Consider the following 11,964-nt stretch of genomic DNA (forward strand, 5'->3'; position numbering starts at 1 on the left):
TACCATAGTTTCAGCCACAGAATTTGTGGGTTACATAGCTCAGCACTAAATGGCAGAGGCAGCAAGAAACAATGGTCCAAGTCACGAAAATCAGAAGCTTCCAGGGTCCTAATTACTTGCGTTTTAATTGTGAACAATGCATCCAGGCACCTCAAAGAATCTAGGGTCATTTTGGAAACTAAGACAGGAAAAGTCCTGATAAATGGGGAGGGAGAATTCTCTACAGCAGCATGTGGTGCAGCCTAGTCCAGCTATCTTTGGGGTGAGGCCTAATTTCATCACAAATTGTGATTTTATTTTATTTTTTTATTTTTATTTTTTTGCTAGAGATTCTTCTTGCTCTCTGACAGTGAAAATCGTGTTCGTGTTTCTTCAGTTGACCTTTTGGGTTTTTACTCTTTGGATTACAGTCTGTCACAGAGTACCATCAACAGCTGCGTGATACCCTGTTTCTATGTGTTGTTTCTCGCTTGCTACCTTACTGTTTTTAGCCATTCTGCAAGAGCCCCATTAAAGAGCTCTATAGGTACATCATGCCTCTAGCAAAGGGGCTTGCCTCCCCCTTCTCCCCACCTAGTTACTGAGGTACCAACTGCTGGTTTTAGCTACCCTCCTGTGTGTTTCAGAGTGTGCTGCTGTGGAGTTACTCAGTGGTTCCTAACAGCTCAGCCCCTGGGAGAGCACAGCTCTGCAGCCCTGGATTTGTACTGCTGCTGCTGCTGACGCACAGTCCCTTTGTGTGGGCTTTTGTCAGGGCCGAGGCGCTAGCTGCACCTTCCATCTCACTGTTCGCATCACACTCGTGCTGAAGCCCTTTCACAGGGGTAAAGCAGAGCATGTACCTGGTGAGGGTAACTACTGCAGGGTAATTTCAAGCAGACAGGTCCGCTGTCAGCAGCGGTGAGCTGCGTGGGATGCTGAGGCAAAACGCTTGCTGTGTTTCGCGTGTCACAGTTGGCACAGAAATTGGAAATCTGCTTACCAGAGTGTTTAGAAGCATCACCTCTGGCCACTGCGGTTTTTCTGTTGCTAGACTCACCACCGGTTTCAATAAATTAGACTGCTGCATTACAAGAAAAATAAAATATAGCAGTGCTCCTGAAGTAGTTCTTGACAGGTTTATTCTTCCGCTTAAAACCATGTACCTGTGGCTATTGCACCACTAGGGATGGCAGGAGAGAGACCTGCCCTGTGGATTTCAACTGGTTTAGAACTAAATAAAGGTAATTTGTAGATTTATCGGGGAGTGCTTTTCTAAGCATGCACATATGACTGTGGTCTGTCCTGAGCTAGGTGCATTTGAGCTCTGTCTCACTGCTAAACAAAGCCGATTATAAGAGGCCTAATTTATGGGGCTAACATAGAATACAGTTTATTTACCCTGTGTTTACACCATTAGCCTAACTCTGACCACTGACTGCTTTCACTGATCATGAACTTGAGAAGGAGAGTATATATCTCCAAGTTAACGTGTTTTATTCCAAAAGCCCTGAAGCTATGCCTGAGGAACATGCAGGTTGATGTCTCGCCTTTCCTTAGGGGATAGAACTTTTGCCCTAGAGCTTTGCAACCAGGCACATTAAAAGAGAAGCAGGATATAGCCTGTGTTACCTTCTAACGGTCCTTCCTGGCCTTTAATCTATTCAGTGCAATAATTAAACCTGCCAAACTTTCAGGGCTTCATACAGAGGGCTCTGACGGCAGAAGAATGTGTCTCTGTCTCAAAGGAGAGGCAGGGTTCCCTAGGGCCCTCAGGCTGGCCTGGGTGCAAGGTCGAACATCAGACTAGCTCTTAGGAAAACGGATCGTTGCAGCGGACAGATGGAGCATGCCGAAGGACACTGCTGCTTCACTCCGCTTCGTGGCCAAACAGGGCTCCAGCGTACAGAGCCCGCAGCAGCCCAGCGATGTTCCTGGCTCTGTAAAGAACGTGAGACAAGCAAGAGCCAGACACAACAGCCGAGCCTACGAAAGACGTGCTGCTCTCTCGGAGCATGAGGAACGACCACCTAGCGACCAGGCCACCGGCAGCACGCAGCAACGGGCCCTCCCCGCAGCGGCCGGGCGGGGGCAGCCGGGGGCCCCGCTCCGCCCTCCGCCTTCCGGGGCCCGGTCGGGCCTGCTCCGCGCCGGCCCCGCTCAGGATGGTGCTGCCGCGGGCGGGGGTCCGGACCCCGCCGCCGCTGGCGGCCTTGGCGCAGGTGCTGCGGCTGGAGCAGGGCCGCCGCACCGGCCTCCTCTTCCCGCTGCAGAAGCTGGAGCGGTACTTAGCTCCCGGCACCGACACGGCGCGATTCTGCCTCTTCCAGCCCGACCTGCCCGCCCTGCAGCGCGCAGAGGCGTTGTTCAAGTCCGGCCGCGACCACCCCATAGACTACGTGAGCTCCGCCGTGCGCATGGCACACGCTCCGCTGCTCGCCCTGCCCGAGGTCAGGTACCAGCGCACCGCGGCCGGGTGGGCTGGCGAGGGTGGTGTAGAAGCCTCTCACTGCCTCTCCTCCTGCAGGTGTGCTTCATCGGCAGAAGCAACGTGGGGAAATCATCTTTAATCCGGGCCTTGTTCTCGCTGTCCCCAGAAGTGGAGGTCAGGGTGTCAAAAACCCCGGTGAGTGACCTTTGTAACTTCCCGCACCCTTGGTCAACGGTTGGTGCCAGTCTAGAGGATGGGGCTGAGAAGGGCAGGAGGAACCAAGCTCTTGGGTAACTTGAAGCAGCAGGAGAACGTGCCAGCCATGGTGGCAGCCAGCCTGTGGCTGATGTGGGCCTTGCTGTAGCAAAGGAGAAGGTGGAAGGAGCCTAGTTTAGCCCTACAGCCAGGGCTAGCACATGTGCCAGACAGAAGAGTCATGCAAGCTGAGCAGAGGACCCATGAAGACATTTTTAGTCTCTTTTAAGGATAGAGCCACAAAGGATTACTACAAAGGCAGGAGACCGGGCAGGTTAGAGCAACTGTAGTATTTTTGCAGCCTTCTTTGGGCAGGGGATAGCATGGTGTAGGATATGGTACAGATAAGTACCATTTTGTGGGACATCTAGTCCACTGCTTAAAGCAACTTTTTAAGACCATCTCCTTCCTTCACTTTACCTACATACTCTCCACAGGGCCACACCAAGAAGATGAATTTCTTCAAAGTAGGGAAGTACTTTACTCTGGTGGATATGCCAGGATATGGCTACCGTGCCCCGCAAGACTTTGTGGAGATGGTGGAGGCTTACCTGCAGGAACGGCACAAGTAAGGGCCCTACAGGGCAATGAAAACTTGATACAGTGTCATGTAATTAGATGGTAAATGCAGGAAGAGCAGCAGTGGTACTGTCGATTAGTTCTGACATTGTTTCCCTGGGAATCACTGTAGTGGCACTCATTCATGCTTAGATCAGAATAACAGAGAAGATTATGGTGCTGCACCATGCTGGCCCTTGGCTCCTGAGATTGCCTTTTCTTGGCCCTTCCTGTCCCCAGATTCTGTGTTACTTGTTCGTGCTTATGAATTTGGAAGTAGCAGAGCAGGCATGAAACAACGGTTGCTTGTGTTTCTGGCAGCTTGAAGAGGACCTTTATGTTAGTCGATGGTGTAGCAGGACTCCATAAGACAGATCATATTGCAGCAGAGATGCTGGAAGAGTTTGGGATTCCTTATGTGGTAGGTAATGCTTTGTTCTTATCTTGGTTATAAACTATAGATCATCTGTAAGGCATGTACTCTCTACCTGAGCTTATCCAAGTTATCTTACCAAAGTGGTAACAGCCCCTTTGTTAATAAATATGTTGAAAGGGGTAAGTGGGATTTAAGGGATTTTTTGCTTATTAAATGGACACTTTCAGTGCCTGAAATGTTCTGCTAGTTATGCAAGCTAGAGAAGCGTTTTGGTGAACTGTATTGTACCATTTCCCCCCCCAGATATGATTCAGAGCTTCCAGCCTACCTTGGAGGATGGTCCAGGACTCTTAGCAGGTTTCAGGCTAGCAGCAAAATAATCCTCTTTTCCTCTTAATTCTCCCTTTCTGTATCCATGCAGATAGTGTTAACAAAAATTGACCGAGCTTCCAGAGGACTGTTGTTAAAGAATGTACTGGAGATCCAGGAGTATGTGAAGGAGAAGACTAAGGGATGCTTTCCACAGCTATTCCTGGTCAGGTAAAGCTCTTCTCCATTGCAGCCATTTCCTGTCAGGTGATGATTTCAGTGGGGCACACTCCTTGAAAAGGGTCTGTCTGCTCTAGAGGTGACAGCTCTCTGTACCCCAGGATGGAGGGTGGGCGGCTGATAGCAGAGCACCCCACATGCATGTGCACGCAGTTCCGTTTTCAAGGCTGCTTGTTCCTTTGGCCCTTCTCTGAGGGGGCAGCAGTCCCTGCGCTGCATGCTAGTGGGCTTTGCCATTCTATTTGGAGTTAACAGTAGCAAGTTGTAGTGGTTGTTTACCAAGGTTGTACTGCACTGCAGGAACTTACATTTAATACAGCCAGTCGCTGAGTTTGCTTGTATAGCTCCAAGCTGTGTCAACATCTCTTCTTTGTTTCCACAGTTCCCTGGAGTTTTCAGGAGTTCACCTGCTAAGGTGTTTTGTAGCCCATGTTACTGGAAACCTGCCCATGGTAGAGGCCAGCTGAAAAGACTGGTTCCTCACCTGTTCAGCACCTCCAGAACAAAAGGTACAAACCCAAAAGTCTGGATTGTTGTAAATAACCCAAGGTACTAGGCTTCATTTTTTGATAAATAAATATTTATCAGGCTAAGGTTTTTCTTTAAGAAACTCATCAGTTCAGGAAGTTTGCACTATGAATTTATCCAGGTTATTACAAACTGTTTTATAAAACCTCTGTGACCATGTCAAAGAGAAAAAGGGGAAGAGAACCTCTAAAGAGAAGCTAGGGTTTAATGCATCATTTCCTCTCCTTCCACCAAAATGTTCAAAGACCACTGCATGCCTAAGCTCTACTGTGTTTAAGACATGAGAGATGATAGTCTAGTAATCCCATTCATAAAAAGGCATTTAGTCTAGAGAAGAAAAACTATAGCCCTAACATTAAGCAGACTATACTTGCAGAGTTGAATTGAATGACAGAGGTTTGCTTCTCTGTTTATGTAGCAGGGGCTAAACCACAGCCCCTATGCAACCTGCCTGCTTTAAGGTGATCTTGAGTAGAAACAGCCACATTCTTTGTTGAAGGTGTGTTTAGGAGTTCTCATGTATCTTATTTTTGTAACTCTTCTGCATTGTGCTGTCAATAGGTCAATTGGATCTCTAGCTTCCATGTCTTAGCAGCAATCAAACCTATGACTCTCTTAATATTTTACCTCTAATACCAAAATGCTCCAGAACAAATGAGCCGATGGGATGCTTTATCCTACGGAAAATTGCAGTAGTATCTTAACATATGAACACATGCAGGGCAATACTTTGGGAGTAATCTTTTCTTAGTATCTCAAAATGACCATAAATCTTGCCAAGATCTCAGCCTTGACTGAAGAGCCTCTGAAGATAAGCCTGTATATATAAAAGAAGGTTAGTTCTCTTTTTAGTCCCTCTTCTAAACAAAACCCCTTAAAGTGCTAGGAAATCTATTAGTCACTTTAATACAGTAGATGTGTCTGGTAAATCCATTTATATTAAAAATGTATTGAAATGGAAGCAGACTGTGAACTGGACGCCATGATCCTTGCCTTGAGGTGTCTCCTTAGCGGAAGCCATGCAGAGCTAGGTCATGTATTTTGCTACTGCTGTACTAGAAACAGTAGGTACAACCTTATCCTGAAGAACCAGCTTTACCTCTAGACACATCTCAGTCTTCTGCTGCGTTGGTCAAAAGATCTTCATTTACAAGTGATTCAAATACTGGAATCATTCTCGCATTTCTCTCAGCCAGCTGCAGGAGGGAACACCACAGTTGGTTACACTCAGGAATTGGTGCCCCTTTCTTCCCCCCTTGCTGATCACTGATGGGCCTGGCAGTGTACTGAAGCAGTGGAGATCATTTCAGTTTTAAAAGCTTTTGATGTCTTAAATTGTTTGCAGTGTATACACCACACTGCAGGCACCCAGCACTGCCTTGTAAAGCTTTGCCTCTTCTGCAGCTCCTACTTACAGAAATGATGTCAAGTACTAGCTTCTGTGGAAAAGGATTTCACTTTGGGCATCTTTTCTGCTCTTTCAGCAGTACTTGCTTGTCTTTCTTCCCCTGGTGTCTGGTGTAGTCTACTACAAAGCTGGTATTTTTGCAACAGTTACTATAGCATAGAATGCATTTTAGTAGGGACCTTGACCAGGTACTATGTCAGTAATTCTATTTATGCTTCTTACAGCATTCTCCTGCTTAAGTGTTGTGGAAACAAAGTAGGACCAGAACCCATTCACAGAAGAGTGAAAGGAGGGAGAAGTAAGTTGGGGGTTTTCCCCATCCTACAAACTGGGCATGCTATGACGAAAGGAACAGAAGTAAGAAAAGGCAAACTGACCTTATATTACATCCCAAAATAAAAATGACTAGTGAATAAATTACAAGGTGTGACTTACCTCCACAGCCCTCTAGATGAGAAGCCACCTTCTCTGCAATATACTATAACCAGTCCCGTAACTTTCTTTTCTTCTCATCCGATGCATTTGCAGCCAATTGGTATCTAAAAGCACCACCAATGAAAAGTAAAGCAGGCATCCTTTCCTCAGCTGTACAAATGATATTAATACTGGTTGTGGTAACTGCAATTTGATCTGCTCATAAGAAATAACTGCAGCAGTAAGCCTGTAAGCACAGCTTTATTTTAACACTAACTTAACACTGTCCAAACACTTCTTGAATACTGGATCTCTAATTACTTCAGATATAATTAGTCTGCTTTTAAGCATTTCATATATAACCACAGAAAACTGGTTTGCTCAATAAGGTAATTACTGAGACCCATCAAGTGTTTAGTTAAATACACAGCAGATACTTTTTCAGGACAGGTAGCTCACATTTCTGTATTCTGATAACCTGCAGTGGTATTTGTGCACTGGTGACACATTTACAAAGTTTATACAATACAATAAATCCACCACTTGCACAGATGTAGCTACATGAACCAGTATTTTCTTTGAAAAACGTTGAGAATGATGGAGAACATAGTATGCCAAGCAGTAGGGGATTTGTGGGGCAGGGAATAAATTTTAGTACTCTTCTTCCTAATGCTGTTCTCCAAGAAGTTCTCCTCCACTGGATCTTGTGTGATGAGACTGTTGCTCTCATTCCTGATGCAAGCACAGAAGGTGGTGTGTACAGATGGCACCAGCTCCGATCTCCATCAGGGAAGGCTGTTGAGACTCAAGACACCAGAAGGCAGTGTACTCACTTCTTTTGATTTCATTCCTTGGGATCCTTCACTGCTTCATCAAGACTCCGACTACTCTCCAGTATGTTCCTGTTTCTCCAATGTTTGCATCTCAGGTGCACCTTTTCCTTCTTCATCTTCCTAGAGAAAAAATGTTGCCCTGTGTGAACAAGGCATTTATTACACTAGGAGAGTGAGCCTCCTACTGGAGACATAATGGATTTTTATTTGTAAGGAAAAATTAAGAGGAAGTCTTAAACCAAAACTTCACAAAGACACAAGAAACTTGTGTTTCTCAAGCGTCAGCAGTAACTGCTCACAACAATTTATGAAGGATGTAAACTACTGTACAGTTCAGAAGTAGTATTTAACAGGGCAAAACAAACACTTGAATCAAGATCCATGTCGATTCAACAGGACATCAGAACCACAGCTGTCTTTGTGCCTGGACATGATAAAAGATGCTGCACTAATGTTTAGAGATTCTTTTTCATCCGAAAAAACACGTTATTTGTCCCCAATTGCAAAAGATTTCCGAAATTCTAGAAACTGGTGATGGAAAAAATACAAAACAATACCTGCCAAGCATGATTACATGTTCCATGCTCACTTTATCAAGCAAGGAGGAGGAACTTATCCCAAATCATGCTAAAAACAACAGAGAGAAAAATAAAGTCCAGTCTTCTGTCTTGTCTAAGCCATATTGCTGCTACATTCAAGCACTAAAACTGCTTGCAGTTTTCTCCCTTCGTATCTATATTCACTTAGCCTGTATTTAAAACCATGGCATTTATAAGAAAGAAAAGAAATAAAACCCCTACAAGTTTACTTTCACCTTTTACCTCTTTTTGGTTTTTTAATGGTCTAAGAGCTATAAAGTCTGCAGTATTTATAATTCATGCAAATTACAAGGACATTTATCTGTATGGAGCCTGACAGGGCAGGCACCAGTGTCTCACCTTAATATTAAGTTTCATCTTCAGTTTCTCCTCAACAGACCTGGGCATCAGCAAAAGTGTGTTGTCTCCCAAGTCACAGAGGATCTGAAAGGGAAATTCCAGGAGTTCATTTGGGATCCTCTTTCCATAAGACCTTGTCATAAAGCAGTGTACCATCTTTCAACTTCTTAGTACCAGTGAAAAACCCCAAACTAACAGGCCCACTGACTTCTGTGTGACACTGTAGCTGCTATTTCTCCAGAAATGGAAGATGAAAACTGAAATTTACTTTGAGCTTTGACACAGCACATCCACTGGTATTCGTATTTGCAGAACACACACATTTGTGTTTAGTATGTAAGTGCATAGGAACAGTCGGCCTCAAGTCACAAATCAGCTTCCAATGAAAGGCAAAGAGGAAGTTGATCTCATTAGCTGTTCCATAATGACCTGTTACAATGATAAATGTACCTTCTTCACAAGCTTTGGGATGAGAGGAGATGCAGTAAGCGTGACTGCGTGGTGAGAACATGTCACAGACTACCCAACAGGGTAAGAAAGTGGATGGATGTTTCACCCTTTTCAAGTAACTCCAAGAAGCTTCTGTACCAGACACCTCACGAGGCCCCCTTCAAACCACATTATCCTCATCTGACATCCTAATAATGGGTATCATATACAGATTTGGAGAGGGTTGCCAAATCAATCTCAGAGTAATTCGTTTGTGCCACAATTCAAATCTGGAAAAATACAACTTTTGCTTTTGTAAATTGAAGAAATTACAAGAGGAAAAGGATGCTCATACCATCCCTGCTTCTGCAGGAATAGGATTTTATAGGCTTAAGCATGCTCATCTTTGCACTGTGGGCAAAGCTGTTTGCTTTACAGTTAGTTATAGTCAGTAGCAATAGCGATTGATTCAAGGTAAACAATTCATACTGCAGCTTCTCTCTGCAGTCCCCAAATTAGCCCTTTCTGGGCCAAGGCAAGTGCCTGTACAGCCCAACCCCAAGCTGTGTGTGCTTGGTCAGCGACCTCTCTGGAGTCCTTATGCTGACACAGGCTGGTGCCAGAGGCAGCAGCACCCCGGCCAGGGAGAGAGAACTTTCTGGTCCTACCCCTGTGTTTCTTTGCATGCATCAAACAGTTTCTCAGGCAAGGCAAGCGTTTGCCTGGACTGGGAAGTGGCTACATAGGTAGTTACTGTACCCAGAGGACTAAAACAAGGTCTACACCTACAAAAGGGAATTAAACTTTACAGGGTTTTTTTCTTCCTCCTGAAGAAAACTTCTGACACCAAAGCAGCGGTAAACGGCACCAGCCTTGGAAGCAGCAACCGCCGACACGATGGCCCTTGCAGCGGTCACGCACTCGGGTACCGACCACTCCCCGCTAGGGCACCCACGGCCGCCGCGGGCGGAGCCGACCCCACGGGGGCGGGGCTAGAGAAGCGGAAGCCCTTCCGGCCGCCCGGAGGCACCCGGCGCGGTTTGGCAGCATGGCTGACGAAGAGGAGGACGCGCAGGTGAGTGATGGGAAAGGGATGTGTCCTTCCTCTTCCTGCTGGACGGGACCCTTTGGGTCCTATCCCAGATGTGGGGAGAGGAGAGGGGAGGGAAGGGGTCCCCGCCGCCCCGAGCGCTGACGGCCGTCTCTCCTCCGCTATGCTCGTCTAGTTTGAAGAAGACGCGGAAGAAGCTGGAGGCGGCTTGGATGGTGGGCAAGGCAAGAGGAAGAGGCTGTTCTCCAAAGAATGTGAGTCGAGCCCGGCCAGAAAGCCCAGCGCCGCGCTGACGGATCTATTGCTGCGGAACTTACTGCAGCATTGGTTTAAGGACGATGCCCTTCCCCCAAACACAGCTGAAACTCTGAGGAGGTAGCTGTAGAGCTACAAACTTGTTTTCCTTAACAAAAGCGCGACTTCCATTCTGTGCCCTGGCTGTAAAGTGCAGAAAGCTGTTGTGTAGGCCCCCTAAAAAACATTGCTAATTCATTCTCTGAACCGAAGTGCACCAGCGGTCAGTCACACAGTCAGTACCTGGTAGGGCTAAATCCATATTTAAAAGTTGTCATCGTCCATGCTTATGTATATACAGAACTGGAGTTTTGTTGCCTTCTATCTGCTTATTTCCTGTACGTTTGTTCAAGAATCATCTGGCCCAACAGACAAGTGCCATCCTGGTGCACATAACGTACGTGTGGGCTCTAACTAGATGCATGCAGCTGAAATGAAGGAAAGAAGCCTCATGCTGCGTGTTTCTTTCTGCAGTAAGATGCATGATGTATGGATTTGGGGATGACCAGAACCCTTACACAGAGTCAGTGGACATTCTTGAAGACCTGGTAATAGAGTTTATCACAGAAATGGTAAGTCAGCTCTAGACAGCATTGTCAAAACATCCTCAACAAAGGGGGTTAATACCTCTGACTCAAATATTGCATTATCGCAGGCCCAAAACTCTGATGCTGGTAGGAAAAAGCTAAACTTAAACCTTGCTCTGCCAAGATTAAAGCAAAATCCATGCATCTTGCTCTATGTGGATTTAAAATGGTGTCAAGTCCTTAAGCTCAGTATTGGGAGGAAGGGGCGGAAATACACAACTGACTTTGGGGTTTGCTGTGGCATCACTGTATATGCATCTGACAAAAGAGAAGGCTCAGCTTTGAAAGTCTGTTGACTTTTTGTGTTCTTCCAATGCCTTTACATGGATGGGAATGTAGCTCTGCACTACAAAAGAAATGCAGGTGGGGCTTGAAGTCGTCACTGTCCCAGATAATTAGATACTGTTTGAAAGTTCGTTTAAAAAACAAAACCACACTGGTTATTCCAACAGTTTGCAGACCCCTTTTCTTTGCAAGGTTGGTCTTGCTTTCCCCACATCAAAATGCCCTAAACTGTCCTGTGGTACGTTACCTCACATTGCTTCATGTTCTTCCTGCTGCTGTTCACCTTCAAGCACTCTGCAGGCTGAGAGTCCTACATATAATCTGACTTCAGTTTTGATGCTGTTACTATTACATCTATATAGTGGTATGTGCTGGGTATAAATGACAGGCAGACAGGGACAGCAGAGCAACAGTAAGTCCGTGGTGTACTGGGAAGTTCTCTTGTGACTGTGATGGTGCCCACATCCTGCAGTTGCTTACTTTTTGATTATAAAGTGGCAAGAAATAAAGTGGAATTGAGAGCTTAAAAAAGAATTAAGGAGCAAAGGAACTGTGTTGACTTTCCTTTTTTCCTCTAACAGACACACAAGGCCATGTCAATTGGGCGGCAGGGTCGTGTACAGGTGGAGGACATTGTCTTTCTGATACGCAAGGACCCCCGGAAGTTTGCCAGAGTTAAAGACCTCCTAACTATGAATGAAGAACTGAAACGAGCCAGAAAGGCCTTTGATGAAGCAAACTATGGATCTTGATTCTGTGCACAAGCTGTACTGAGGCATTACTTGGGCACTTGCTGCCCAAAAGGAACATCATGCATGTTGTTTGGAGGAACTATTCAGGGTGGAGGTCACTGCTGGAATGTCTGCCCTCGCTCCTAGCCTTTTCTGAGAAGTATCCAAGCAGCTGGATGTTGTCTATGCGGTATACTTGGGTATTTTTTATTGGTCTATGAATTGAGAAAAGAGCTCTAGCAGAAAGTCCAAAGTAGAACTGTGTTGAATCAGATATCTAAAGGGCTAATTATGCATGATTCTCTACAACTGTTTCAG

General features: G+C 45.8%; 2 protein-coding genes across 4 annotated transcripts; both read left to right on the top strand.

Moving 5' to 3' along the window:
- The first annotated feature begins 2,114 nt into the window (after window positions 1–2,114).
- On the top strand, window positions 2,115–6,507 carry GTPBP8 (GTP binding protein 8 (putative)). Of its 2 annotated transcripts, none has more exons than XM_061366640.1 (7): window positions 2,115–2,429; window positions 2,507–2,605; window positions 3,103–3,233; window positions 3,545–3,644; window positions 4,021–4,139; window positions 4,531–4,657; window positions 6,309–6,507. In XM_061366640.1, the coding sequence occupies exons 1-6, from the start codon at window positions 2,145–2,147 to the stop codon at window positions 4,613–4,615; spliced, it is 819 nt and encodes a 272-aa protein (XP_061222624.1). In that variant the 5' UTR covers window positions 2,115–2,144; the 3' UTR covers window positions 4,616–4,657; window positions 6,309–6,507. The 2 variants fall into 2 exon arrangements, with proteins under 2 accessions (XP_061222624.1, XP_061222625.1); XM_061366641.1 differs by having other exon boundaries at window positions 2,115–2,378.
- A 3,164-nt stretch (window positions 6,508–9,671) lies between these two features.
- TAF13 (TATA-box binding protein associated factor 13) lies at window positions 9,672–11,847 on the top strand. 2 transcript variants are annotated; one of them, XM_061366642.1, is made up of 4 exons: window positions 9,672–9,773; window positions 9,925–10,044; window positions 10,517–10,615; window positions 11,497–11,847. In XM_061366642.1, the coding sequence occupies exons 1-4, from the start codon at window positions 9,747–9,749 to the stop codon at window positions 11,665–11,667; spliced, it is 417 nt and encodes a 138-aa protein (XP_061222626.1). In that variant the 5' UTR covers window positions 9,672–9,746; the 3' UTR covers window positions 11,668–11,847. The 2 variants fall into 2 exon arrangements, with proteins under 2 accessions (XP_061222626.1, XP_061222628.1); XM_061366644.1 differs by having other exon boundaries at window positions 9,925–10,003; window positions 10,518–10,615; window positions 11,497–11,845.
- The last annotated feature ends 117 nt before the right edge of the window (window positions 11,848–11,964 follow it).

The sequence above is a fragment of the Neopsephotus bourkii genome, unplaced genomic scaffold, assembly GCF_033783945.1.
Source record: "Neopsephotus bourkii isolate Nb327-2 ecotype Australia unplaced genomic scaffold, CSIRO-AGI_Nbou_v1 NB_1350, whole genome shotgun sequence".
NCBI classification, from domain to species: domain Eukaryota; kingdom Metazoa; phylum Chordata; class Aves; order Psittaciformes; family Psittacidae; genus Neopsephotus; species Neopsephotus bourkii.